The 27,004-nt window shown below is 42.7% G+C and overlaps 1 protein-coding gene across 1 annotated transcript in view; it reads right to left on the reverse strand.

Moving 5' to 3' along the window:
- The window catches only part of kcnh6a (potassium voltage-gated channel, subfamily H (eag-related), member 6a), a 70,399-nt gene that overhangs the window by 42,415 nt on the left and 980 nt on the right, over window positions 1–27,004 (reverse strand). Inside the window, exons 2-3 of the mRNA XM_028818391.2 lie at window positions 8,491–8,721; window positions 580–732 (exon numbers count right to left, since the gene is read on the reverse strand). Of these exons, the coding sequence (XP_028674224.2) occupies window positions 580–732; window positions 8,491–8,721 (384 nt within the window). The remainder of the gene's footprint in view (window positions 1–579; window positions 733–8,490; window positions 8,722–27,004) is intronic.

Below are 27,004 nucleotides of genomic sequence, written 5' to 3' on the forward strand. Positions count from 1 at the left end.
CTGAGTACTGACGTGAGATTTCTCTCTGCTAAGACGGCTCCTGTGATGCAGCGAGGCCTTCAAGGACATTTTAAAAAGGCACAAAGTCCAAAGTTGACTTCACAGTCTAATGTCACCCGGTGCTGCTCTTGGACCAGACACTAAGCCTACAGGTAACATCACGCAATCTGAAGAACAAATACAGCAAAATTCCCAAAAAACGAAAATGACACTCCATTAAATGCTAATGCACACTTCGCGCCCGTCCCAGAGTTCTTTGTGAACATAAGGTCTATTGTATTGTAACCTGTGTTCTCACATACTGCACAGTGCATTCAAATGAGCAGGAGCTGCAGCCTGGCACTTTTATATTTTAGAACAACGTGAATTATTTCATCCAAATTATGGAGCCGATTCCTCGTGTTTTGTTGTTCTAGTTTTGTATTACGGAGATCTGCCCTGCTGAGTTTACATAAAAGGCGCAGCAATCAGCACGGACACCAAGACAGCCTCGGCTACAATGAGGTTCAAAGTCCGAGATAATCCTGAGGTGTTGGCTGAAAGGTCCGAGTCCTCCCTGATGCTGACTGGCTGGCTCACCTGCTCTGATCCAGCTTTGGTGCATTCGGTGCCGCAGGCCTCCCTTTCTTCCTGAACTGGGGTGAAGATCTTGAAAGTTCAGTATGAACATAATAACGGCGCCTTCTTCATTCTTCACGGGCACCACATCCACAAGACACGGCAAGCAGGTACCTGAAGCAACGGCAAAACAGAAAGCAGCAGGAGCTGAGAGGGGAGAAGTTCAATCGTTTTTGAAAATTCATCTCCTGCCCGTCTACAATAATTCTGTGCAGACGCCAAGCAAGACCCCATAAACAAAATGTATTTATACACTGAATCGCTAAGTCTACATCGGGGTTTCATATGAAAGCCTATTTACTGTAGGAACGTGACTGGTCGTGCAAAAGTGAAATATGAACATTGAACTTCATACGTTTCAATTTATGTAAACTCAAAATGTTCTTATACCTAAAAATATAGTAATAACAAGTTCAAGTGGTGACACTTCTGTAAATTCTATTTTATTATTACACCCTTTGGATATGATGGGATGCATAAGGCAAGCCGGGCACACCTGATCTCAATACCCAGCATTCCATCATAAGCCACGTCCAACGAAGCAAACCCGACGCCTGCAATGTCACACGTCACGGGATCTCAGGCTGCCTGATGGGGCCTCGGGCCTACCAGCTGTCTGACATAACGTCATTTGGGTTTTGTTCCATACAGTCAGGGCCCAAAGGTCTGAGAAGGACCCGAGTGTTGGTGTTCACCACGTCTGCTGCTTCAGGGTCTTTAGATCTTTGTGTCAGATGTTTCTCTGGTCCACTGAAGTAGAATGACAAGCAGATCAGACGTTTCAAAGCCTTTGATTGATGATGGCATTCAGTTTATGTGGCACAGAGTCCATATTTGCAGTGTTGGCCCTTCTTTCTTTGTCAAGACCCCTGCAATTCGCCCTGGCAGGCTGGCAATCAACTTGTGGGACCAATCCTGAGTGATGGCAGCCACCCATTCTTACATCATAAGAATTGGTGTGTTTTTGTTTGCCCACCCACCTTTTCAATGGCATTACGATCTGGGGAGTTTCCTGGCCATGGACCCCAAATTTTGATGTTTTGTCCCCCGAGCCACTCAGTTGTCACTTTGGCCTTATGGCCCGGTGCTCCATCATGTTGGCCACCAAACTGTTCTTGGATGGTTGAAAGAAGTTGCTCTCAGAGGAAGTTTTGGTGCCATTCTTTATTCATAGCTTGGGATCAGGAGTGGCACCACCAGTACAGAGCTTGCTCAGGAATGGCAGCAGGCAGGTGGGAGTGAGGAGAAGACTTGTTGATGATGGCCTGGTGGGCATCAAGAAGGGCAGTAAAGAAGCCAAGAAAAATATCAGGGACAGTCTGATATTCTGGGATTGGACCGCTGAGAACTGCTGGGGTCAAGTCATCGTCTCTGATGAATTCTCTTTCTGATTGATTGGGGCATCCAGGAAAAAGAAAAGGTGAGCGGCGCTGCCATCAGTCCGGTGTCAGGCCAACAGTAAAGCATCCTGAGACCATTCATGTCAGCCAAGGTGGTGGGCTCACTCACAATTTGACTGAAGAACACAGCCAGGAATGAAGAATGGGACCAAAACATCAACCGAGAGCAACTTCTGCCAACCATCCAAGAACAGTTTGGTGACCAACATGACGGAGCAGCAGGTCATAAGGCCAAAGTGAGAACTGAGTGGCTTGGGGAACAAAACATCAAAATATGGGGTCCATAGCCAGGAAACTCCGCAGACCTTCATCCCATTGAGAGGCAGGTGGAGAAACAAAAAGCCACCAATTCTGATTCTGTATGAATGGGCGTCTGCCATCAGTCAGGATTGGGCCCAGAAGTTGATTGCCAGCCTGCCAGGGTGAATTGCAGGGGTCTTGACAAAGAAAGAAGGGCCAACACTGCAAATCTGGACTCTTTACATGAACTTCATGTCATCGTCAATCAAAGCCTTTGAAACTTCTGATCTGCTTGTCATTCTACTTCAGTGGACCAGAGAAACATCTGAACACAAAGATCTAAAGACCCCGAAGCAGCAGACGTGGTGAACACCAACACTCGGGTCCTTCTCAGACCTTTGGGCCCCAGCTGTAGTGTCTGGTGTGTGGAGCCTGCTGTCATAGCTGAGGGACCACTCTAAGCCCATTTATTCAGGGTTTGGGTTCCTCATGGGATCGTTATTGGGGTCATTCCTGTTCAGACCGGATTGTGAATCTCCCAGACTTTTCATGTAAGTCCTTCTTTTTGGACTTTGGCTCCTGATTAAAGCTTTTTAATAATAATAATAATAATTCATTACATTTATATAGCGCTGTTCTCAGTACTCAAAGTGCTATCCACACAGGGAGGAACCGGGAAGCGAACCCACAATCTTCCACAGTCTTCTTACTGCAAAGCAGCAGCACTACCACTGCGCCACCTGTGAGGACTTTTTGATTAATGACTCGTGGATTGTTTTCTGTTACTTTTGTAGGTTTCCTATTGTTTACTTCTTCAGCTAATAAAAGCTTTAAATTATAAAGGAACTTTGTTTTGGTTTTGTTGGCTCGCGGTTTGATGGTCCTTTTCCTGTCTCTTTGGATTACTTTCTTACTTTTGAGTATTTGATTTCACAGTACGTATAGTCTGAAGGTCACATTGAGTTTGGAGAAAGGCGGACTTTGATTTTTAGGCCTTAGTTGAATGCTGAAGTCGAGCTCCAGGCAGGGCCCAAGCACAAATGTGTATCATGGCTTTGTCATGGGCGCGTGCCAGTGGGCATTACATGGTGGCAACCATTTTCCCCCATAAAACGAGAAACTGTCAGCTTTTTCAGATGTTCTAGGTAATTTATGTTTTCTTTTCTGTCTTTTGCATTTTGTAACAAATTGTTTAATTTCATGCTGGTTTTTGTTCCATTTCTCTTTGGTCCTCTGGTGCCCACTGTGCTCATCGCTAGCTAGTTTGTCAGGCAGGCACTCCCATCACAGTGTGGATGAGTAGCGGAAGTCCTAACAGGCCTCGCACGTTTTGTGTTCAAAAAAGCTTTAGTTGCCTCACATTTTTATGCAATTGTTTTGTTCACCCACTGAATTAAAGCTGAAAGTCTGCACTTCAACCGCATCTGAGTTGTTTCATTTCAAATTCATTGTGGTGATGTACAGAACCATAATGAGAAAAAAGTTGTCTCTGTCCAGATATCTATCTATCTATCTATCTATCTATCTATCTATCTATCTATCTATCTATCTATCTATCTATCTATCTATCTATCTATCTTTTTATTAGGTACAAATTGAAGTCCTCATAGGCTATAAACTAAATTGTCATAATTGCTTTGCTTAACTATTATCTGAATCAAGTTCTGACAGTTCAGATGTTACAATTCAGTATGTCTGTGTAAAGCATCATGTCTGTTTTATCAAAAACCTTATCAGTTTCTAGACCATTGGGTCCAAATTGTAATTAATTGAGTATAAAAAAAAAGTACGGGGAGTGTGGAAGAGAAGTGAAGAAGAGAGTACAAGGATGGTGGATAAGAGTGTCAGGAGTGATCTGTGACAGACGGGTATCAGCAAGAGTGAAAGGGAAGGTCTACAGGACGGTGGTGAGACTAGCTGTGTTATATGGGCTGGACACGGTGGCACAGGAGACTGAGCTGGAGGTGGCAGAGTTAAAGATGCTAAGATTTGCATTGGGTGTGACGAGGATGGACAGGATTAGAAATGAGGACATTAGAGGGTCAGCTCAAGTTGGACAGTTGGAAGAGAAAGTCAGAGAGGCGAGATGGCGTTGGTTTGGACATGTGCAGAGAGGAGACGATGAGTATAATGGGAGAAGGATGCTAAGAATAGAGCTGCTAGGCAAAAGGAGAAGAGGAAGGCCTAAGGGGAGGTTTATGGTTGTGCTGAGGTGGTGGGTGTGACAGAGAAAGATGACGAGGACAGGAAGACATGGAAGAAGATGATTGGCTGTGGTAACCCCTAACAGGATCAGCCGAAAGAAGAAGATCATTGACAATAAGAATATATTACATAGAATCTTGTGTAATTCTATAGGACATTCACATCATCTCATCTTTTTTCTGCAGATTGGAGGCTCCAAGGCCCAATGATCTATGAAGGGTCACCTACTTGGCCCAGAAGCCCCCCCTTTTCAGTAAAAGAATCTTCATAATGGCTATGACGACATCTGAAAGACTGTCTGTAGCCATAATGAAAGTAAAGAAAATGGAAAAAGTTCAAAAAATTAAAGAATGCCTTTTATTACTTGTACTTTGCATCTTGCATTGTTATAACAAAAACTGTTTGTTATAATAATATGTTATTCATGTTTTCTAAAGTCAGTTTCCCTCAATCTTTGAACTCTTTTTCAAATCACATCTTTTTTTAACATTTTATTAATTTTATTAAAATCAAATAACATTCCATACAAGCAAATCAAGTTTGACAAAACCAACCAGGTTTGAAACAAGTCAACAAGCCACCCACCCATGAGAACGAGAGCCACATTTTAAACTCTGAATGAAATGTTCGGGTTCAGTAATGAGCTCTTCAATGTGCAGCGGACTGCAGCAGGCAGACATTGGGAATATGGGCCTGAGGTTAAGAAATCAAACGAGACTCACGAGAATAAAACACGGCACTCCTTCTGAAGCTTTTATTTACCGTTAGACTAAGCATGTGAACAGAACAATTAATTATTAACATTTACACTTAACATCAGGGAGGCAAAAAGTCAAAAAACTAACAATGATAACATAAAATCAATGTGTCCACTGCTCTGTGCTATACGTTTGTTTTCTGTGTGATGCCAATAATTGTGATCATTTTTATAGTCAGAATCGCTTAATGTGCGCATTTCCTGATCAAATACAGCGGAGAAAAGCGAGCGACAGCGACGAGACAACCGAACCTCGGACTGCGCTCTCCCGCACACACTGACGGGGTTGATTGGCGCGTGCCTGTCGCTGTCTCTCTGGATGAGGATTGCAGACACGTTTATTACACACCCTGACTTTCTAGTCTGGCTAATATCTTTAATGAATGTGTGTGACAGATTTAGTCTTACTGATCAGACACAAAACCGCAGTGAAAAGGCACAGCGTGAGGCAGACAGTATCGCGGCGCCCTGAAGGGGGCGCATGTGAGCTCAACAGGTGCAGGCGCCGATAAGTTAGCGACATCAGAAAGTCACGTGCACTGCAGCGGGCCGTTTGTTTTTATTTTTTGTTCCGATTGACTGCAAAATGGAAGATTAAGACTTTGAAAAATAAAGGAAAATAAGGTGGACATTTACAGGAAAGTGACGGAGATTTTCGTGGAGAAGGGTAGGCGCATGGACTTCATTTACAAATAAAGGTAAGAGCATAAACGGTTTTCAATTTAATAAAAAATGAGATCAGACTAACAAAAAAAAAATCCAATATTTAAAAAACTAAATTTTGACCTTAAATATTCTTTTGCTTTTCTTGTTATCCTTTTGTTGCACAGTTAAGTCAAGTATTAAAATTGATTAAAGCATCAGAATAAAATATAAAATCAGAATTAAGCATCTAAATATTTCAATTAAGGTCAAAATTGAATTCCGTTTTTTATACACTTCTCTGTACTTTCATTTGTATTGAATGAGTTTGAATTGTGGAATCGCAAAGTCAAGTTTAGAACACGTCGAGAGGGAGGAGCAAATGCGCGTGCTCAGCTCTCTCTCTCTGTTCTTTCTTATCCAAACCTGCGCCTTACCTGTCTGTGTGTGTAAAGAATGAGATATGAAACATAACCAGTCATGAGTGCGCATGTGCCAATGAAACATAACCAGTCATGAGTGCGCATGTGCCAATTGAATAGGGAATAAGCGACTCTTCGGGGTCCATAGATTTGTAAATGTCACTCTGAAGGAGTCACCAGCCATGAAGCTCAGCGCACGTCACTGGTCACGCACACAGTTACACGGGTACAACGTGCAGTGAAATGAACATGAAACTATGCTATGTACACTGAAAAAAGTGCATGTCAGATTAAGATTAAAAAATATATATATGTACATCGGTTGCACATAAAACTGTTTTTATCAAAAATAATTTAATTATGCTTAATGCACTAAATTATGCTGAAACAACATGGTATTTTTTATGTAATTCTGTTGAATGAATTAAATTATGTTAAATGAACATGCCAATAAAGCATAACATTTTAACAATTGTTTCTTAGAAATGCACCTCACTGAGTTCCTATAACCTTTTTAGATTGTTCGTTACACTTGTTCCAGTATCATTTTATAGTTCAGTTTCAAAGTTATTAATAAGAAATAAACAGGTTTGCTTATACCAAAACTAGACATATTTGATAAAAACAATACAAACTAACAAAAATACGAAAGATTCGTCTTGAAAAGCTGAAATGTCCAGCAGCTGTATAAGAACACGGCCACTTTGGCTGCCATGGCCAGTGACATGAACACAAAGTGTACCTTGGATAGTGTTATATTATAAAATACATTTATTTAAGTTTATGTAACTGTATATATTATAGAATAAATGTTGAATATTAGTAAAATATAAAGTGCAAATCCATCCATCCATCCATTTTCTAACCCGCTATATCCTAACTACAGGGTCACGGGGGTCTGCTGGAGCCAATCCCAGCCAACACAGGGCACAAGGCAGGAACCAATCCCGGGCAGGGTGCCAACCCACCGCAGGACACACACCAAGCACACACTAGGGCCAATTTAGAATCGCCAATCCACCTAACCTGCATGTCTTTGGACTGTGGGAGGAAACCCACGCAGACACGGGGAGAACATGCAAACTCCATGCAGGGAGGACCCGGGAAGCGAACCCCAGGTCTCCCTACTGCAAGGCAGCAGCGCTACCCACTGCGCCACCGTGCCACCCCTTTCACAAAAAAAGTTTTTTGTTTTTTTTTTTATTTTCAAACGAGCAGATTCGGCGACTGCATTGTCTTGTATTCGGGTGTATTCATAATTAGTTATTTATTTTGTTGCTATGATAATACTAACGAACAGCAATACAGAATGTAGTTGACCTGTAACGAAAGTCCGAACCTTTTATATTTTTAACTATGTAAACGTACCTGTACTAACTAAATAAGTAAATCGAGACCCCTTAATAGGACATTTACTGACTTTGATAAAACATTAAAAGAGAACACAAAGAAAAACACCAACCGGAGTGACGTTAGCCTGTGTGATGACGTGTTTTAAATGAATGTCTGCCTATTTATTTATTTCTCGTGTGTGTTTGAACTTTTATGTCACTGACCTTCTGCTCTTGACGGTGACGCCTGTCGCGTCTTTGACAGTCACGTGACTTTATGGCTGACGGTGAGTCCGCTTATTACTTTACGGTGAGGACTAAACAGAAGTGTCTACCTGAATGACTGAGCTGACTTTATTGATTTAACACATTAAACACGATCGAGTTGAGTTCAAAAGTGGCGCATACACAACACACGTAATGGAAAGGAAATCTTTCTTTGTAAATGGAACAACCTGCCATTTCCCTTTTTTCCAGTGTAGGAAAGCCGAATGTGCTCGTCAGCAGTCACAGAATCAGCGTTTTTTTGCACAAATAATAACGAAATAAATGTAAAAGCCTCTCTTTAATATACAAAGCCAGAGCGGACCGATTTAAGACCTTCTTGTGACAAGTGGCACTCGGCGACGCCGCAGGACCTCCCAGCACCTCTAGTAAGGCTGACGTGCAGCAGCCACCCGGCGGACTCCATTTCTGTCCGTTTTGGGCGTTTAGTTTGCGCTCTTTGCACTGTTCTCTCTCTTTTTTTCTTGTAAATTAAATAAGTATTTGTTTTGTGCTATTTGTCCAGTAGTAAGAGTCACGCTCATTACAGTCACTTAGGATGACATTTGTATTTCTCAATCCCTTATTTTATTTTTCTGCTCATTTTTTACCTTCTTTGGTATAAAAGAGGATTTCCACCTTCCGTTCCTCGGAGCCGAGTAGCGCCTGTGCCAGTTGGGACACCGCAGTCTGGATGGTCCCGGGTCCCGCAAGGAATTCGCAGATGCAGGGCTGCTGCATGATCTCCGCCCGGGAGTATCCGAACATCTCACAGAAGCCATCGTTGCAGTAAATGATCGCGCAGTTTTTCATCTGTGCGTTCGCAATCAGGAACTTGCGATCTGCAAGAAGCCAAAGACACACAAGCGGTTAGTGAGGACAGGAAGGCCACCTCAGAAATCTCAATCTGAAGTCACCCGGCTGCTCTTGCTCTTGGTTTACGGTCATCTCTCTGTGACCCCACAATGCGCAGTCCTGACTATACACTGTAAAAAATAACGCGTTAAAAGTACTTAAAAAAAAAAATAAGGCAACAAATTACAAGCAATATTTTTGAGTAGATTTAATATACTGCACTATTGAGTAAACTTAATTTATTAATTTACTCAAATTTACCTGTAGTACTAGGGTGTTGTACCGTGTTAGCCATTATGAATGTAGAGAAAAGCCAAGCAAAATGACACCTTTTATTGGCTAACTAGAAAGATTACAATATGCAAGCTTTCGAGGCAACTCAGGCGAAAGCTTGTATATTGTAATCTTTCTAGTTAGCCAATAAAAGGTGTCATTTTGCTTGGCTTTTCTCTACACTCAAATTTACCTAAAAGAAATGAGTTTGATTAAATATAAGTAGTGGCAAAAATGGTTTATTTTACTCCGATTTTCATTTGAATTACAGTACTAAAAAAAAGAGTAATAATGCAACGCTGGACAGTAACGACTGTATAACAAATACATGCTAAAATTCCATATATCTTTATTTATTTGAACATACACAGACAGTCACAACAACGGAGTTGTATTTTCAATGGAAAATTAAATCAAATGTCTGAGGATAATTTTTACTGAATTACTGACGTTCAAATGTCAATGAAAATGTTCTTTTCTTTATTTAAACTTTCTTCAAAAAGTATATCTCAATCAAATAATGTCCCAGGAATGAGTGCTAAACGGGAAGGAAACGTAGAGAGTGAAATCCTGCGGCAGATGGCGCTCTTCACACACGTCCTGCTTTTACGCCAACATATCCGCTTAAATGAATGGCCTCCTTTGCCACTACTTCTCAGTATGCGAAAATCCTGAAATAAAATAGGACGTAGGAAATCAAACATCGCTAAATAAATCCCAGTATTATAAATTAACCAGTAAATACATGACCTATGTAGAACACTAATTAAATAAGAAGTCAAATAATACTGTGACGGTTAGGCAAACGTCTTTTTATGTTGTTTACAGGTCGTACTTTAGGACAAACGCCATAGCGTTCTCAAACTTATCTCAAAGTGTCATTTTCTTTTTCTGTGTAAAATAAAATTTTAAACGTTTTAAAAAAAAATATGAACATATGTAACTATCCGAGAAATGTTCCTGCTTTTTAAAGCAAACCAGCGAGATAGGTTGTTAGAAAGACGCTACCTTGCCAGCCATGTTTCCCACATGAAGGGAAAGGTTTCGTGAAAATAACAAATGCTTACATCTGTAACTATACGAAATGAAATACTAGTTATTATTCATTACGGAATTAATATGCTTTATACTTACACATTCGTAGTAAAATAACTCTTATTATGGATAAGCGTTACAGCTGAATGCGTTGTTGTAAAGACCAAGAAACCGATGTGAGAGGAAGTGCCGTGTCATTAAATTGAACTTAACTTAAATGTGTTCAGTTCACAGTATAGTTTTTTTACTTAGAATAAGTTATAAAAAATGTTTACATTTTAAGAAAAATAATAAGTTAACATTATTCATAATTTTTTTATTGAATTAGAATTAAATAATCAATAAAAAGGGTAAAACCCATTTTTATTAATTAAAGTAATGATTATTTTGCGTATAGTTAGCTATTTTTTATTATTATTTTTCACACATGCAAGATTTATTTTTTACAGTGTAAAAACACAGGCAGTCTGTACGGCGGAGTGACCTTTGACCCTGCGCCTACATCACTTGGACTTTATTCTTTGGTTTTTTATTTTTTAGTATGTCCCCCTCTTTGATTTTGATGAACATGTTGAGGTTTGCTTTGTGATGATTGCTCTGTGCCACCATTACTCCGCCTCTCCCCGCTCTCCATGTCTTCTCTATTCCCACGGTGGCACTTGGTGAGCCCCCCAGAGCAGATGTGTTGTCACACGTGACTGACCTGCTTTCAGACGTTTTCTACCCAAACGATTCTCTTCTTGTTTGCTTAATGAATGCATCTGACCTTGGACAGTTCAACATTTGGACTTGGACGTCCTGGGTCTATTTTTGTACACACTGCCTGATGTTTTCTATTTTTTCGTCATATTTTGTGTTTGTTTTTTTTGCCACACTGTATTTTTTTTTAATCATTTTTCAGCATACCAGGCTCAGAAGTGGCAGCAGTGCCCTCTGTCAGAATACGCTGAATTGAATCAAACGTCACAGCCAGTGAAGCCATGAAGTACTCGGAGTGACCCAAAACTACTTGAGGGCCGTCTGCTTCCATGTGCTCACCGATATTCACGCTGGGTGTCCACACAGCAGCAGCTACAGAATAGCAATGACTGAGTAGAGCATCTGCTGAATCTGTGAAGTACACCAGAACAACTCAATCCAGTCGATGACCCGTACATAGGACTAAAACTGATCAACATGATCATCTCGCTGCTCCTCACGGTACTCTATGTGACACATTGACTGTTTCTGCTTTCCATTTCCCAAAGACACAAATGCTGGCCAACAGTTTAACTGTTTGCTGTCAAACACATCTCTCTATTATAATAAACGAATCCTGAGACGAGACTTTGGCCATGAGATTACTTCAAGTCCCGCCCTCCTCTCAAGCCACGCCCTCCCGCGGTCCTCTCACCTCTCATTGGTGTAAATGTTTTTGTCAGACTCACTTTCTGCACTCTCAGCTCTTATACATTTTTACGTTTTCCTCACTTCTGTCCAAATCTTATTGAAAGATTTCATCCCAAAGAGTTATTAACAGAAGAAATGTGTACACGGGCAATCCTAGCACCGAGAAACGATGAAGTCAAACGAATTAACGTGAAAAATTTCGATCGATTACATGTCAGATTGGTGAAATACGTATCAATAGACTCTGCTGAGACAGTTGGTGGTGATGGTGAGGAAGAGGACAACATCAACTTACAATTACATGAAGAATACCGACAACTGTTAACACCGTCTGGTCTTCTAATTACCGTAGAAGGAAGGACGTATCGTAATGTAATTGTGTAATTGATGTCTGACAGATGGGCTATGAGATTAGCTGGATTGAAAATTGGTCAAACAATTCTGACGACAACAAAGGTAATGAAGTCCGTCTTCACGTGAGACACCAAAGGAGATCTCGATACGCCAGTCGTATTTAAACGTTTACAGTTTCCCGTTAGAATAACTTTGGCAAAGACAATTAACAAATCACAGGGACAAACATTCGAAAAAATCGTTTTATATTTCCGAGAGAAAGAAACGAAATTCACTCGCGGGCAGTTATACGTTTGTGTTGTCACGATGAAAGTCCAAACACGGAATCAAAATTCAATGCGATATTGATGAAGAGTTAATTCAAAAACTCATTTTTACTGAAGTTTTACAGCAAAAGTGAAAGTGTAAAAAGTATTTGCATGTTCATTTCAAAGCCGCAAAGAATGAAAACGTATAACGCAACGAGTACCTCGAATGCAACATGAAACATAATTTAATTTCAAAATTATTACGTTTTAATATTTTTGTCTATGGTTAATTCATCTTCTTCTTTTGGCTGCTCCCGTTAGGGGTCACCACAGCAGATCATCTTCTTCTATCACTTCCTGTCCTCGTCATCTTGCTCTGTTACCCCCATCACCTGCATGTCCTCTCTCACCACATCCATAAACCTTCTCTTAGGCCTCCTCTTCTCCTCTTTCCTGGCAGCTCTATCCTTAGTACCCTTCTCTCATTATACCCAGCATCTCTCCAAACCAACGCAATCTCACCTCTCTGACTCTGAGCTGACCCTCTAATGTCCTCATTTCTAATCCTGTCCATCCTCGTCACCCCCAGTGCAAATCTTAGCATCTTTAACTCTGCCACCTCCAGCTCTGCCACCGTCTCCAGCCCATATAACACAGCTGGTCTCACTACTGTCCTGTCACTCTTGCTGATACCCGTCTATCACAAATCACTCCTGACACTCTTCTCCACCCTGCCTGCACTCTCTTCTTCACTTGTCTTCCACAATCCCCGTTACTCTGTACTGTTGATACCAAGTATTTAAACTCATCCACCTTCACCACCTCTACTCCCTCCATCCTCACCATTCCACTGAGCTCCCTCTCATTCACACACATGTATTCTGTCTTGGTGGTCCTACTGACCTTCATTCCTCTCCTCTCATATCTCCACCTCTCCAGGGTCTCCTCAACCTGCAGATCACAATGTCATCAGCAAACATCACAGTCCACGGGGACTCCTGTCTAATCTCGTCTGTCAACCTGTCCATCACCATTGCAAATAAGAAAGGGCTCAGAGCCGATCCCTGATGTAATCCCACCTCTGTCACTCTTACCACAGACCTCACCACGGTCACACTTCCCTCATTCATATCCTGTACCACTCTCATGTACTTCTCTGCCACTCCCGACTTCCTCATCCAATACCACAGCTCCTCTCGAGGGCCCTCGTCATTTGCTTTCTTCAGGTCCACAAAGACACAATGCAACTCCTTCTGGCCTCCTTTCTAAACTTCTCCATCATCACCCTCAGAGCAAACATCTCATCTGTGGAGCTCTTTCTTGGCATGAGACTATCCTGCTGCTCACTGATCATCACCTCACTTCCACTACTCCTTCCCATAACTTCATGTTGTGGCTCATCAATGACAGGACACCCCAGGATTGCTCTACGGCAGATCATCGGACCTTCCACCCCATGAGGAGCAGCGGCTGTCCTCACGCGCTTGAGAAAGAATATTTAGAATTAAGGTGCGTCAGCCTTTCCAAATAATAAAAGTATGATGCTAATAGAACTATAAGAAGCGTAACGCTTATGTATTAAATAAGAATGTGCTAAAGCTAAGTGAACAAATGTAATCTAATGCAGATGCTAAAGCTATAAGAATATCATTTCTTCTAACTAATGTAATGTACTGAACTAACATTAATGTAACCCTTGATATTTTATGAGCAATGTGCGTGAAAGTGTGTAAAGAAGTGCGAATTGTCTCAAACCGCTGACTTCCATACACCCTATAACCATAACTGGTCTTATATACGTGAAAGTTAGCAGAAGTGTATTTTTTAAAATTGTGAAAATACTGTCCACTTTTGATCTATAAAAAGCAGCGTGTGCAATCCAGGGTGTGACCGCAAGCTCGAACGATCAACGTACGACCGCAGAATGAACTGCCGCGTCTTTTCTTTTTCTTCTTAGCGGACCCGAGGATTTAAGGAAGTCTCTCTTTCCTGCTGAGAGGCCGACGTCTTGTAGCTACTTAACGTGACGGGGTCTGCAGCCTGCTTTTTCTCACCACGAATAAAGAAATGACTTTTTATTTTAAATTGGTGTTTTCTGACTCCCGTTGTTATTTCGACTTCAGCGTCCACACACTTTACTCTCTACTCGTGGTGCGCTCTGTGAATCTTTTTGGTCGGCTGCTGTTGGGTGATTCAGTGCTTCCTCCCAATGCCCCAAACTCAATGCTGATCTCAGCTTTTATATTGTAAGTTTATTTTGTCATTTCTGCACAATATACCGTTATTTATTTATTTATTTATTTATTTATTTATTGATTTATTGGTTGATTGATTGCTTGTATTATTTGTCCTGTGAGTCTGTAGTCTTGTTTTCAAACTTTTCTGCTGCTTTGTGCATCCAGATCTCCCCTTTGGATAAATAAAGTTATTGGCTCCTTTGTTATTGGAGTTATTGGATATAGCGAGTTGGATAATGGATGGATAAATAAATAAAGTTTATCAAATCTAATTTTCATAAATATGTTGCTGATATTTATTCATGTCTTATATTCATATCTTGGTTCCCTTCAGCTCTGCATTGACACGCAAAGCACAGATTAACAGCTCACCGTCCACTCTCCACGTGTGTTCACTTTGCCAGTTCTTACGATGGCGGGTTACGTCTCTCTACTTACGTATTTATGAGCCAATAAGATTACCGGTCAGATGGAACATCGACACACTTTTAAAAGAGACCTGAGTCTGAAGTGCAGTGCGTCCGGACAGTATTCCCAGCGCTTCATCACTGTTTCCACATTTTGTTATGTGACAGCCTTATTCCATAATGGATTAAATTCATTTTTTTCCTCAGAATTCTACACACAACACCCCATAATGACAACATGAAAAAAGTTTACTTGAGGTTTTTGCAAATTTATTAAAAAATAAAAAACACTGAGACACCACATGTCCATAAGTATTCACAGCCTTTGCCGTGAAGCTCCAAATTGAGCTCAGGTGCCTCCTGTTTCCCCTGATCATCCCTGAGATGTTTCTGCAGCTTCATTGGAGTCCACCTGTGGTAAATTCAGTTGACTGGACCTGATTTGGAAAGGCACACACCTGTCTATAGAAGGTCCCACAGTTGACAGTTCATGTAAGAGCACAAACCAAGCATGAAGTCAAAGGAATTGTCTGTAGACAATTGAGGCACAAATCTGGGGAAGGTTACAGAAAAATTTCTTTTGCTTTGAAGGTCCCAATGAGCACAGTGGCCTCCATTATCCATAAGTGGAAGAAGTTCAAAACCACCAGGACTCTTCCTAGAGCTGGTCGGCCATCTAAACTGAGCGATCAGGGGAGAAGGGCCTTAGTCAAGGCGGTGACCAAGAACCCAATGGTCACTTTGTCAGAGCTCCAGAGGTCCTCTGTGGAGAGAGGAGAACCTTCCAGAAGGACAACCATCTCTGCAGCAATCCACCAGTCAGGCCTGTATGGTAGAGTGGCCAGACGGAAGCCACTCCTTAGTAAAAGGCACATGGCAGCCCGCCTGGAGTTTGCCAAAAGGCACCTGAAGGACTCTCAGACCATGAGAAAGAAAATTCTCTGGTCTGATGAGACAAAGATTGAACTCTTTGGTGTGAATGCCAGGCGTCACATTTGGAGGAAACCAGGCACCGCTCATCACCAGGCCAATACCATCCCTACAGTGAAGCATGGTGGTGGCAGCATCATGCTGTGGGGAACTGGGAGACTAGTCAGGATAAAGGGAAAGATGACTGCAGCAATGTACAGAGACATCCTGGATGAAAACCTGCTCCAGAGCGCTTTTGACCTCAGACTGGGGCGACGGTTCATCTTTCAGCAGGACAACGACCCTAAGCACACAGCCAAGATATCAAAGGAGTGGCTTCAGGACAACTCTGTGAATGTCCTTGAGTGGCCCAGCCAGAGCCCAGAGTTGAATCTGATTGAACATCTCTGGAGAGATCTTAAAATGGCTGTGCATCAACGCTTCCCATCCAACCTGATGGAGCTTGAGAGGTGCTGCAAAGAGGAATGGGCGAAACTGGCCAAGGATAGGTGTGCCAAGCTTGTGGCATCATATTCAACAAGACTTGAGGCTGGAATTGCTGCCAATGGGGCAGCGACAAAGTATTGAGCAAAGGCTGTGAATACTTATGGACATGGGATTTCTCTGTTTTTTTATTTTTAATAAATTTGCAAAAAACCTCAAGTAAACTTTTTTCACGTTGTCATTATGGGATGTTGTGTGTAGAATTCTGAGGAAAAAAATGAATTGAATCCATTTTGGAATAAGGCTGTAACATAACAAAATGTGGAAAAAGTGATGAAGCTCTGTGAATACTTTACAGATCCACTGTATAAGAATAACTGAAGGTCCCCAAAACTCAAACTCCGAGTTATTAACAAGTTCAAAATAAGACAAAGTAACAAAGGGCACTTGGCGCCGATGCTCTAAACAGGTCTGTGCTCTTTCTGAACGTTTAACTTCAACAACGGCTAAAATAAACCTCAGGCCCACCGACGGCCCCCTTCACAGCTACTGGTCAGGGTCACCCAAGGGGTTTCAGAGTGTCACAGGCCGGGCACACTGACTGACTGAAAGGGTGGGTTTAGACGATCAGGTGGGCAGTCAAAGCTTAAAGATAAATTTAAACCAAACGTAATCCTTATGTTATTTTCACATTGTCTGTCTGTACTCCGTCTGTCTCAGGGGTCTCCAGCTCCAGTCCTGGTGGGCCGCAGTGGCTGCAGCTTTTCATTCTCACCCTTTTCTTAATTAGTCACCTGATTCTGCTGCTAATGAACTCTTTGCCTTCATTTTTATTTGATGCACAACTTAAAGTGTCAACATAAGTGGAGAGGACCGGCGAGCTTTGTTGGCCTGAATGGCCTGTTCTCGTCTGGAGTGTTCTAATGTTCAAGTCTCTGGCCCCTTAATTATTTTGTTTTTTCTTAATTAACAACCAAACAACATTAAGACACAAAATGAACCAACCGATAAACAACAACCTGCGTCCATCACACAATAACTGAGAATAAAGAAAGGTGAAGGCCTCAGTAACGCTGATCTGCTCAGGTCCACAAAACATTCTGCCAGGCAGCGCTCTGAAAATAGGAAATGTCTGCCATGGCACAATGAGCGCCACGGAATTAAACGACGGGTTGAGTTGGCAGCGAGAATTGGCTTCAAATTAAGAAACTGAATGAAGTGAAGTTGGTTGGAGTTGGAGGCCCTGACTTGGTTGCTCATCTGTTGCCTCACTCACTTCACATCAAATTTATGCTTAGGTGCCGTTTAAGGAAAAAAGAATCAATTCAGCGGTCAGCATCTCAAGAAAAGTCAATTAAAATAAAGGGAAATAGTGAATTAGCAGCAAAAACTGGTCACTAATTAAGAAAAGGGTTAGAATGAAAACCGGCAGCCACTGCGGCCCTCCTGGACCGGAGTTGGAGACCCCTGATCGACACTATCGGGTAATACTTTAATATATTTGACGACATGGACGGCTGTATGATTTGTTTCTAGACTGACTTAGGCTGACATTCTCTTTCGCTTTTCTCCTTTTGTAAGTGAATGTGACCTGCTGGGCACCCTGACCAGCGCTGCTCTCTTCACTACACGCGCACACATTTCATTTAAACAGCAGGTGGCAGTACTGAGCTACATAAAAGAACATTTTCGATATCTTTAGAAAGTGACAAAAAATCAAAACTGGAGGGACAGGAGTCGACGAGCACCAAGGTCACCCTGCGCCGAATCCTCCCCATGCTGTAAACGTCCAAAGTGCTCCGATATAGCGAGTGACTAACGGCTTCCATTCTGGCGTAGAAACGTCGCCCGCTTTCTCAGAAGAGCACTTTTCAAATGATTGATAACGCAGAGGCAGCCAATCGATGCTGCAGCTCAATAAAGTCAGAAGAACCTGCCATTAGACTATCAGGCCATCTCTCCATGTAGTTGGCAAGTCACAGGCGACTTCAGGAGAGGACAACAAGCTCAGGCCGAGTTCATCAGAGTTTCAAAGGCATGAAAAGGTCACTCCATGACCGACGTCTTCATCAGCGTCCACAGCAGATTCCAAGTGAAGAACATGTAACATAGTCTGAGACTAAATATCAAGGATGGGGGCCTTGCAGCGCATGTCTACTCACCGCTTATTCATTTGTTAATGGCAGCAAAGCACACCCTGGAGACGACTGGCGTCCATCACAAGACCTGGGCGATGGAGGGACAGACAGACAAAGCGCTGACACGACATCCTCACCTCCATCTACCGTTGTAAGGGTCACAACAAGAGCACCACAACGTCACGGCACATTTCATGACCTTCCTCAGAGGTCTTCACTCCCAAACGCCACATGTGAGGAGCGGCCAGAGCACAGGGGCTGCTGTCAAGTGTCACACATTTTATCACATGCACTTTGTGAAGGAAAAATAAATAAAAGTGCAGCTACAAAACATTCCAATGACATGCAGGTCACGCTAACTGGCAGCTCTGCTGGAGTCGTAGCCCACACAGCTTGGCACCTCATCCTGCAATGGAGACCATTTGAAAAGGGGGCTTCATAGAATAGACAGGCCAGTTAAACACGGCCATTAAAGACAAAATCAACAGTCGTGTCCTTAAACAGGGAGGAGAAACTGTGAGATCTCATAAAACGGAGTCACAGTCACCGATCTGTGACAGGGAGTTCTTTATGGCTGTTTGTCTTTTTAAATGATGTCACCTTATCACACACAGACAACAAACCGCAAAACATAAAGTCAGTCCAGGGCATGCAGATACGAGGCAGCACTACTGAACAGAGTCAGCTCTTTAAACCAGTTTGACCAGCTTGACAAGGTTTACTCAAGTGGATGCGTCTTTTCCATGTTATACCCTGTAAGAGACGCCCGGCAGCTCAGCCCGGCCGGGACACCCCTAAGATGGAAGGATGGGGGAAGGCAGCTTTTCTAGGACAAGACGCTGGATGGCAGCTCCCCTACACGACAGTGCTGTCCCAGGTTGCTGCAGGGCACTATGGGACATGGAGTTCAGCAACACAGCCCTGCTGGGTACCGTGGGCGCCACTAGAGGACGCTGTGGGAAGATGCTAAACCTTACCTGGAAGTACTAGCAGATCACGTGGGCAGAAACCCAGAAGTACTTATGAGCCGACAAGAAAACTCGAGTTCTCCATCTGACCCAGAAGTGCTGGCAGGTCACAAGAATGGATGGACGGATGGACGGAAGGAAGGAAGGACTTAAAGGTCAAGGACTATATAAAGGCGAGCCGGAGTCGGGAGAAGGTGGACAACACTTGCTGGGAGGAGTGGAGGAGAAAGAGTATTGTGACTGTTATTGAGCATTGGGTTTATTATTGAGCATTGGGTTTATTATCGAGTATTAGGATTATTATTGGTTTATTATTGAGTATTAGGATTATTATTGGGTTTATTATTGAGTATTAGGATTATTATTGGGTTTATTATTGAGTATTGGGTTTATTATTGAGTATTAGGATTATTATTGGGTTTATTATTGAGCATTGGGTTTATTATTGAGTATTAGGATTATTATTGGTTTATTATTGAGTATTAGGATTATTATTGGGTTTATTATTGAGCATTGGGTTTATTATTGAGCATTGGGTTTATTATCGAGTATTAGGATTATTATTGGTTTATTATTGAGTATTAGGATTATTATTGGTTTATTATTGAGTATTGGGTTTATTATTGAGTATTAGGATTATTATTGGGTTTATTATTGAGCATTGGGTTTATTATTGAGTATTAGGATTATTATTGGTTTATTATTGAGTATTAGGATTATTATTGGGTTTATTATTGAGTATTGGGTTTATTATTGAGTATTAGGATTATTATTGAGTATTAGGATTATTATTGGGTTTATTATTGAGTATTGGGTTTATTATTGAGTATTAGGATTATTATTGGGTTTATTATTGAGTATTGGGTTTATTATTGAGTATTAGGATTATTATTGGGTTTATTATTGAGCATTGTGACTATTTTATTGAGTATTGGGTTTATCATTGAGTATTGGGTTTATTATTGAGTATTAGGATTATTATTGGTTTATTATTGAGTATTAGGATTATTATTGGGTTTATTATTGAGTATTGGGTTTATTATTGAGTATTAGGATTATTATTGGGTTTATTATTGAGTATTGGGTTTATTATTGAGTATTAGGATTATTATTGAGTATTAGGATTATTATTGGGTTTATTATTGAGTATTGGGTTTATTATTGAGTATTAGGATTATTATTGGGTTTATTATTGAGTATTGGGTTTATTATTGAGTATTAGGATTATTATTGGGTTTATTATTGAGCATTGTGACTATTTTATTGAGTATTGGGTTTATCATTGAGTATTGGGTTTATTATTGAGTATTAGGATTATTATTGGGTTTATTATTGAGCATTGGGTTTATTATTGAGTATTAGGATTATTATTGGGTTTATTATTGAGTATTAGGATTATTATTGGGTTTATTATTGAGCATTGTGACTATTTTATTGAGTATTGGGTTTATCATTGAGTATTGGGTTTATTATTGAGTATTAGGATTATTATTGGGTTTATTATTGAGCATTGGGTTTATTATTGAGTATTAGGATTATTATTGGGTTTATTATTGAGTATTAGGATTATTATTGGGTTTATTATTGAGCATTGTGACTATTTTATTGAGTATTGGGTTTATTGTGGCTGTGGCACTTTGGAGGTACTGGGCAGGAAGAAAATAATTAAAGAATGTCGTCTTGGTGCTTTGAGCCTGAGTCCGGCGTGTCTGTCTGTTGGGTTTAAGGGGCGACAGCGACCCTTCGTGTCCACAACACCTTGACATCTCAGCCGCAGGGGCTCAGCTTTGTGAATGGCACATGAACATTTTAGAGAAACTTTGCAAAGTTTACAGACATTTGCAACAGCAAGACATCTGTCATCTCATTACAAGGAAAGCTGCTCAGAAGGGAAACACAGGAGAATATCCAGGCCTTGGAGGAAACACAAAAGAAAACAGGAGAAGCTTGAAAACTGTGATTAAAGGACACAGAAACCTAATAGACATAAAAAGTCAATGTAGGAGTATAGAAAGGAAAATAAAATGGACTTGCTGCACAATAGAAGGAATGTGTTGCTAAGATAAACTATTGAGAGTAACAACAACACCACCATTTATTTCTATGGCACATTTTCATACAAATGATGAGCTCAAAGTGCTTTACAGGATGAAAGAAGAGAAAATCTAAAAATAAACTGAGGCATCACTAAGCTCCATTTTAGTTTCAAATCCTGATATTCTGTACATGCATTGAATTCTCCTTATCCTTCCTGGTGGCTCCACACTCACCTCTACTTTCTCTGCTGTTCTTTTCCGGTTTTCTGCGCCCCCCCCACCCCCCCCCCCAACTGATCAAAGCACCGTGATGTCCCTCCATTGACAGACTGAAGACCAGAAGTCCACATGACCGTCATCATCATTGTCAAGTTCTTCCCTGAATACCATGAGGACTGATTGAGGTCCTTGATGTCAGGTAGAATGTCTAGGGGGGCCGGGTGGTCTCGTGGCCCCCTGCAGATTTTATTTTTGTTTTTTTTTTTTTTTGTTTTTTCTGTCCCCCCCCTGGCCATCAGACCCTACGTTTATTCTATGGTTACACCAACACCACCATGTATTTCTGTCACACATTTTCATACAAATGATGAGCTCAAAGTGCTTTACAGGTTGAAGGAAGAAAAAATATAAAAATATGAAAATAAAATTAGGCAACAATAATTAACTAACCATAGAATAAAACTAAGGTCTGATGGCCAGGGAGGACAGAAAAAACAAAAACGAGAAAAAAAAAACAAATCTGCAGGGGGCCACGAGACCACCCGGCCCCCCTAACATCAATGATCTCGATCAGTCCTCATGGTTTCACATGGAATAACTTGATGATGATGATGATGGTCATGTGGACCTCTGGCCTCCAATTCATATGAAAGCGAGTGCAGGAATACGACAGAACTGTCCACATAAGAAATCAGCGAGAGAGAACCACTGAGGAATACGGACAGGAAGGCACAGGAGACGTTCAGACATTCATTTTCTGTCCCACCTATCCAGTTGTCAGGATTATAGGGAGCTTGTCCTACCACAGCAGCGGTGGGCACAAGGTGTGAAATGAAATAAACCGCAATGGCACAGTGGGCAGCACTGCAACCTCACAAACACAACACAGCATGGAAAAAAAATTGAACATCAGCCACAAAGAAAAACAAGATGTGTGTGTGTGTGTGACAGACAATACACAATACGTCTTCACTCCTACAGCCGCTCTACTGCCCTGCACTGCAGTACGGCCTTCTGCTCCATGTCACCCTACAGTTGGATTGGCAGAAGTGACAACAAAATGTTCAGAGCTGAATTGACTTCAATGGCTGCAGGGACGCCGCTCACTGCTCTCCTGTTACTTACTCCATGAAAAAGCCCTGATGTACAACTCTGAATAACTCTGAATATGTGTACTGTATATATATACTGTATATAAACACAGTATAAATCATACTAGCTGTGTGAGCACATCCTGCTAGACACTATTGAAATTGTGAGAAAGAAAACTGAAATGCAGACTCGGCGGTCTTGTTTTGTGGATGTGCTCACCACCCTCAAGTTTCTCTATCCTTGGTGGTGAAATCGCTTTCTTTCAACTTCATTGCTGCAGCCTCGCACTTCTGGGCTGGAAAAACAGAGAGACAGACAGACAGACAGACAGACACACACAGATAGACAGACAGACTCAGACACAGACACACACACACAGACAGACAGACTCAGACAGACAGACAGACAGACACAAAGACACTCAAACAGACATTCAGACAGGCAGACACGCAGATAGACAGACAGACTCAGACACAGACACACACGCAGACAGACAGGCAGACAGACACAGACAGACAGACTCAGACACTCAGACAGACAGAGACAGACTCAGACAGGCAGACACGCAGGCAGACAGACAGACAGACAGACTCAGACACTCAGACACACAGACAAACAGACAGACAGACAGACAGACTCAGACAGACAGATACAGACAGACACAAAGACACTCAAACAGACACTCAGACAGGCAGACACGCAGGCAGACAGACAGACAGACAGACTCAGACACTCAGACACACAGACAAACAGACAGACAGACAGACAGACTCAGACAGACAGATACAGACAGACACAAAGACACTCAAACAGACACTCAGACACTCAGACACACAGACAGACAGACAGACTCAGACACACAGACAGACAGACACACAGACAGGTAGACAGACAGACACTCAAACAGACATACAGACACTCAGACAGGCAGACACACAGGCAGGCACGCAGACAGACAGACAGACAGACAGACAGACACACACACACACACACACAGACATGCAGGCAGACAGACTCACACACAAACAGACAGACACACAGACAGGTAGACAGACTGATACAGACAGACACAAAGACACTCAAACAGACAGACAGACAGACACTTCCACACACAGACGTTTCTATATAAGACAGTGGCAGATGGCCAGGGCCCTTACCCAATTGGGACGCCCGGATCATGGAAGGACCGAGGGAGGAGAGCGTATTTTTAAGAACGTTTCTCCCCCTGGACCAACAGAGGGCAGCCCCCTTTGGGTTGCGGTGGGGTCACAGGTCATCATGAGCATAGAAGCTCAACATTGCTGAGACCCGTGGCCACCACCAGGGGGCGCATGGACATTTGCACTTCGAAGAAGCTCGTTGGGCACCTGGAGTCCTTTTGGGTGCCCTATAAAGAGGGACCAGTTCCCCCCCCCCCCCCCCCAACCACCACAGGGGGAGTCAGGAGGAAGAGGCCAAAGCCTGCAGAGGAGTGGACTGTGTTGGCACTTCACTGCGTGTTTGTGTTTGTGGCAAAGTGGTGTCCTGCCCGCGTGTGTCAGGAATGGGGCGGCTGGACGTGCCCTGGGCGTCATTTTATTTTTTTAATTTTTGGTTACTTACATTTTTTTTTAACTTCTGGCTGATTACTTTCCTTTGTTACTTTTTGGTTATTCACTTCCCTTGAACTGTTTAAATTGCAATAAGATGAAACTGTTGGTGTTCTAACCCTTTTGACCAGTAAGTAGTGTGTGTATTTAGAACTGGAAATTTGAGGAGTTTAATCGCAATCTCCTGACTTGTGGTGTAAGCCCCCCCTGGCAAATCACTGAGCCCTCCGGAGTTCTGACGGGACGAGAAGTAAAGCCAAGCTGCTGTAGTAGAGTGATGGACTTGTGCAGGGTGAGGGTGACAATGACAGGAGTAGGACAAAGGCCACCTGCTTGTTAAAGAGAAAGGGGCGCATGACGTTCTGCGTCTTTACACCACGAGTGACACACCAGAACGTTGAATGTACAAGATGGAATATTCACTCCAAATTCACCAGAGTCTCTCTTTAAAAGCTCCACATACACACGTGACGGAGTCTGAGCTCCTCCGCTGTTTGAGAAGATAGATAGATAGATAGATAGATAGATAGATAGATAGATAGATAGATAGATAGATAGATAGATAGATACTTTATTAATCCCAATGGGATGGACATCTGATGGGAATTCTCCTCGGACCTCACCAGCTACGGAGGGCAAGTTGTTCATAAAACTTCACAAGAGTCCTCAAGTCCACACACACACACTCACACACACTCAGAATATCTTCTAGGGAGATCAAAAATGCGTATTTCCATTGAAAACCCAGAAGTTTGATCTTTTTCATTTAAAGTACATGAAATGTGCAGAAATAATAAAATATGATCTCCGAAAGTAAGTAATGAGAATAAAAAAGAGAGAAACCGCCTTAAGTGCAGATTGAAAGTTTGTCTTAATTGTACCCAACATTTTGGACAATTCTTTTAACACAGTTAATAAATTCTAAACAAAGCCGTAGGGATTTAAAAGATTGATAATCCCAATGAAGAACGTTCACCAGTCGATTACCTTATAAAACTATCGGAGTTAAAAACCATGAGGATCCAAATATGTCACAGCGGGTGACAGGGACACTCGTCCACCACAAGCTGACCACAGGCTGGCATGAGGTGTCAGTGGCCCTGACTGCACGCCTTTAGGCTGATTAAAGGCAAATCCAAAGGGGGTCAAACTGGGGTGCGTCCCTCTGAAAGGACAATTAGTAATCAAATAGCAGGAGAATGTGAACAACGCAGGACACTTCAAAGAATAAGGAACTGAAAACTGGGGCAGCCAAACCCTGGAAACACGCAAATGCAATGCAAATGTGTGACACGATCGCCAACCACATAGGCACAGCGGTGCAGGGCAGACAGAAATGGCATTGTTTTCCTTTGGGGGGGGGGTGCCAGGTGGCACAGTGGTTGGTGCCGCTGCCTCCCTCCTCCAGAGTCTTGAGTTTGAATCCCAAGTTCATTGGTGGCTTCCTACTGGCCGGCGCCCCTTCAGATCTTCAGCCACCCTGCTTCGCCTTCGCTGCTCCCTGCGTCTTACAGGATCGACTCTTAAAATTCTATGAATGACCTTAGATGGCCTGACACCGGACTTCTCCGTCGCTCGGCTCCTGTTTGCCCGTTAAGGTCCTCTGATTCTGGCCACTAACCTGCACTCTATGGGTGGCAGCAGGGCCTTTAGTTCTATATAGCGCCCTGACTCTGGAATGACCTCCCAACATTAATGAGATCAGCCGACTCCATCCATTCTGTTAAAAACAGCAAGTTGAAAGTGATCTGTTCAGGAAGGCGTCTAACGTAACTCGCTCAGCCTGACACTCGGCTCCTTCTCTCAGTTTACCTCTCCGTCCAGACGCTCAGCATCAGGGTGCTGGGTCACAAATGAAGGTCTCCTTATCTGTTGTTCCATTTAGTATTTTAGGAATTGCTGTATTGTCTCCTATTCTATTTAACACTTTCTATATTCTGTATTTATCGACTTTAGTGTTCTGTGCAGAAAATATTTGAATCCAATGTAACATAAACCCTGCTGATCCGCCTGTCGATCTCACGCTCCATTCTTCCCTCACTCGTGAACAAGACCCCGAGATACTTGAACTCCTCCACTTGGGGCAGGATCTCGCTCCCAACCCCGAGAGGGCACTCCACCCTTTTCCGGCTGAGGACCATGGCCTCGGATTTGGAGGTGCTGATTCTCATCCCAGTGGCTTCACACTCGGCTGCGAACCGATCCAGAGAGAGCTGAAGATCACGGCCTGATGAAGCAAACAGGACAACATCATCTGCAAAAAGCAGTGACCCAATCCTGAGTCCACCAAACCGGACCCCCTCAACGCCCTGGCTGCGCCTAGAAATTCTGTCCATAAAAGTTATAAACAGAATCGGTGACAAAGGGCAGCCCTGGCGGAGTCCAACTCTCACTGGAAACGGGTTCGACTTACTGCCGGCAATGCGGACCAAGCTCTGACACCGGTTGTACAGGGACTGAACAGCCCTTATCAGGGGGTGCGGTACCTCATACTCTCGGAGTACCCCCCACAGGATCCCCTGAGGAACACAGTCGAACGCCTTTTCCAAGTCCACAAAACATATGTAGACTGGTTGGGCAAACTCCCATGCACCCTCCAAGACTCTGCTAAGGGTGTAGAGCTGGTCCACTGTTCCGCGACCAGGACGAAAACCACACTGTTCCTCCTGAATCCGAGGCTCGACTATCCGACGGACCCTCCTCTCCAGAACCCCCGAAAAGACTTTTCCAGGGAGGCTGAGGAGTGTGATCCCTCTGTAGTTGGGACCACACCTCCGGTCCCCCCTTCTTAAAGAGGGGGACCACCACCCCGGTCTGCCAATCCAGAGGCACTGTCCCTGATGTCCATGCGATGTTGTAGAGACATGTCAACCAAGACAGCCCTACAACATCCAGAGCCTTGAGGAACTCCGGGCGTATCTCATCCACCCCC

The sequence above is a fragment of the Erpetoichthys calabaricus genome, chromosome 14 (assembly GCF_900747795.2).
Source record: "Erpetoichthys calabaricus chromosome 14, fErpCal1.3, whole genome shotgun sequence".
NCBI lineage: Eukaryota > Metazoa > Chordata > Cladistia > Polypteriformes > Polypteridae > Erpetoichthys > Erpetoichthys calabaricus.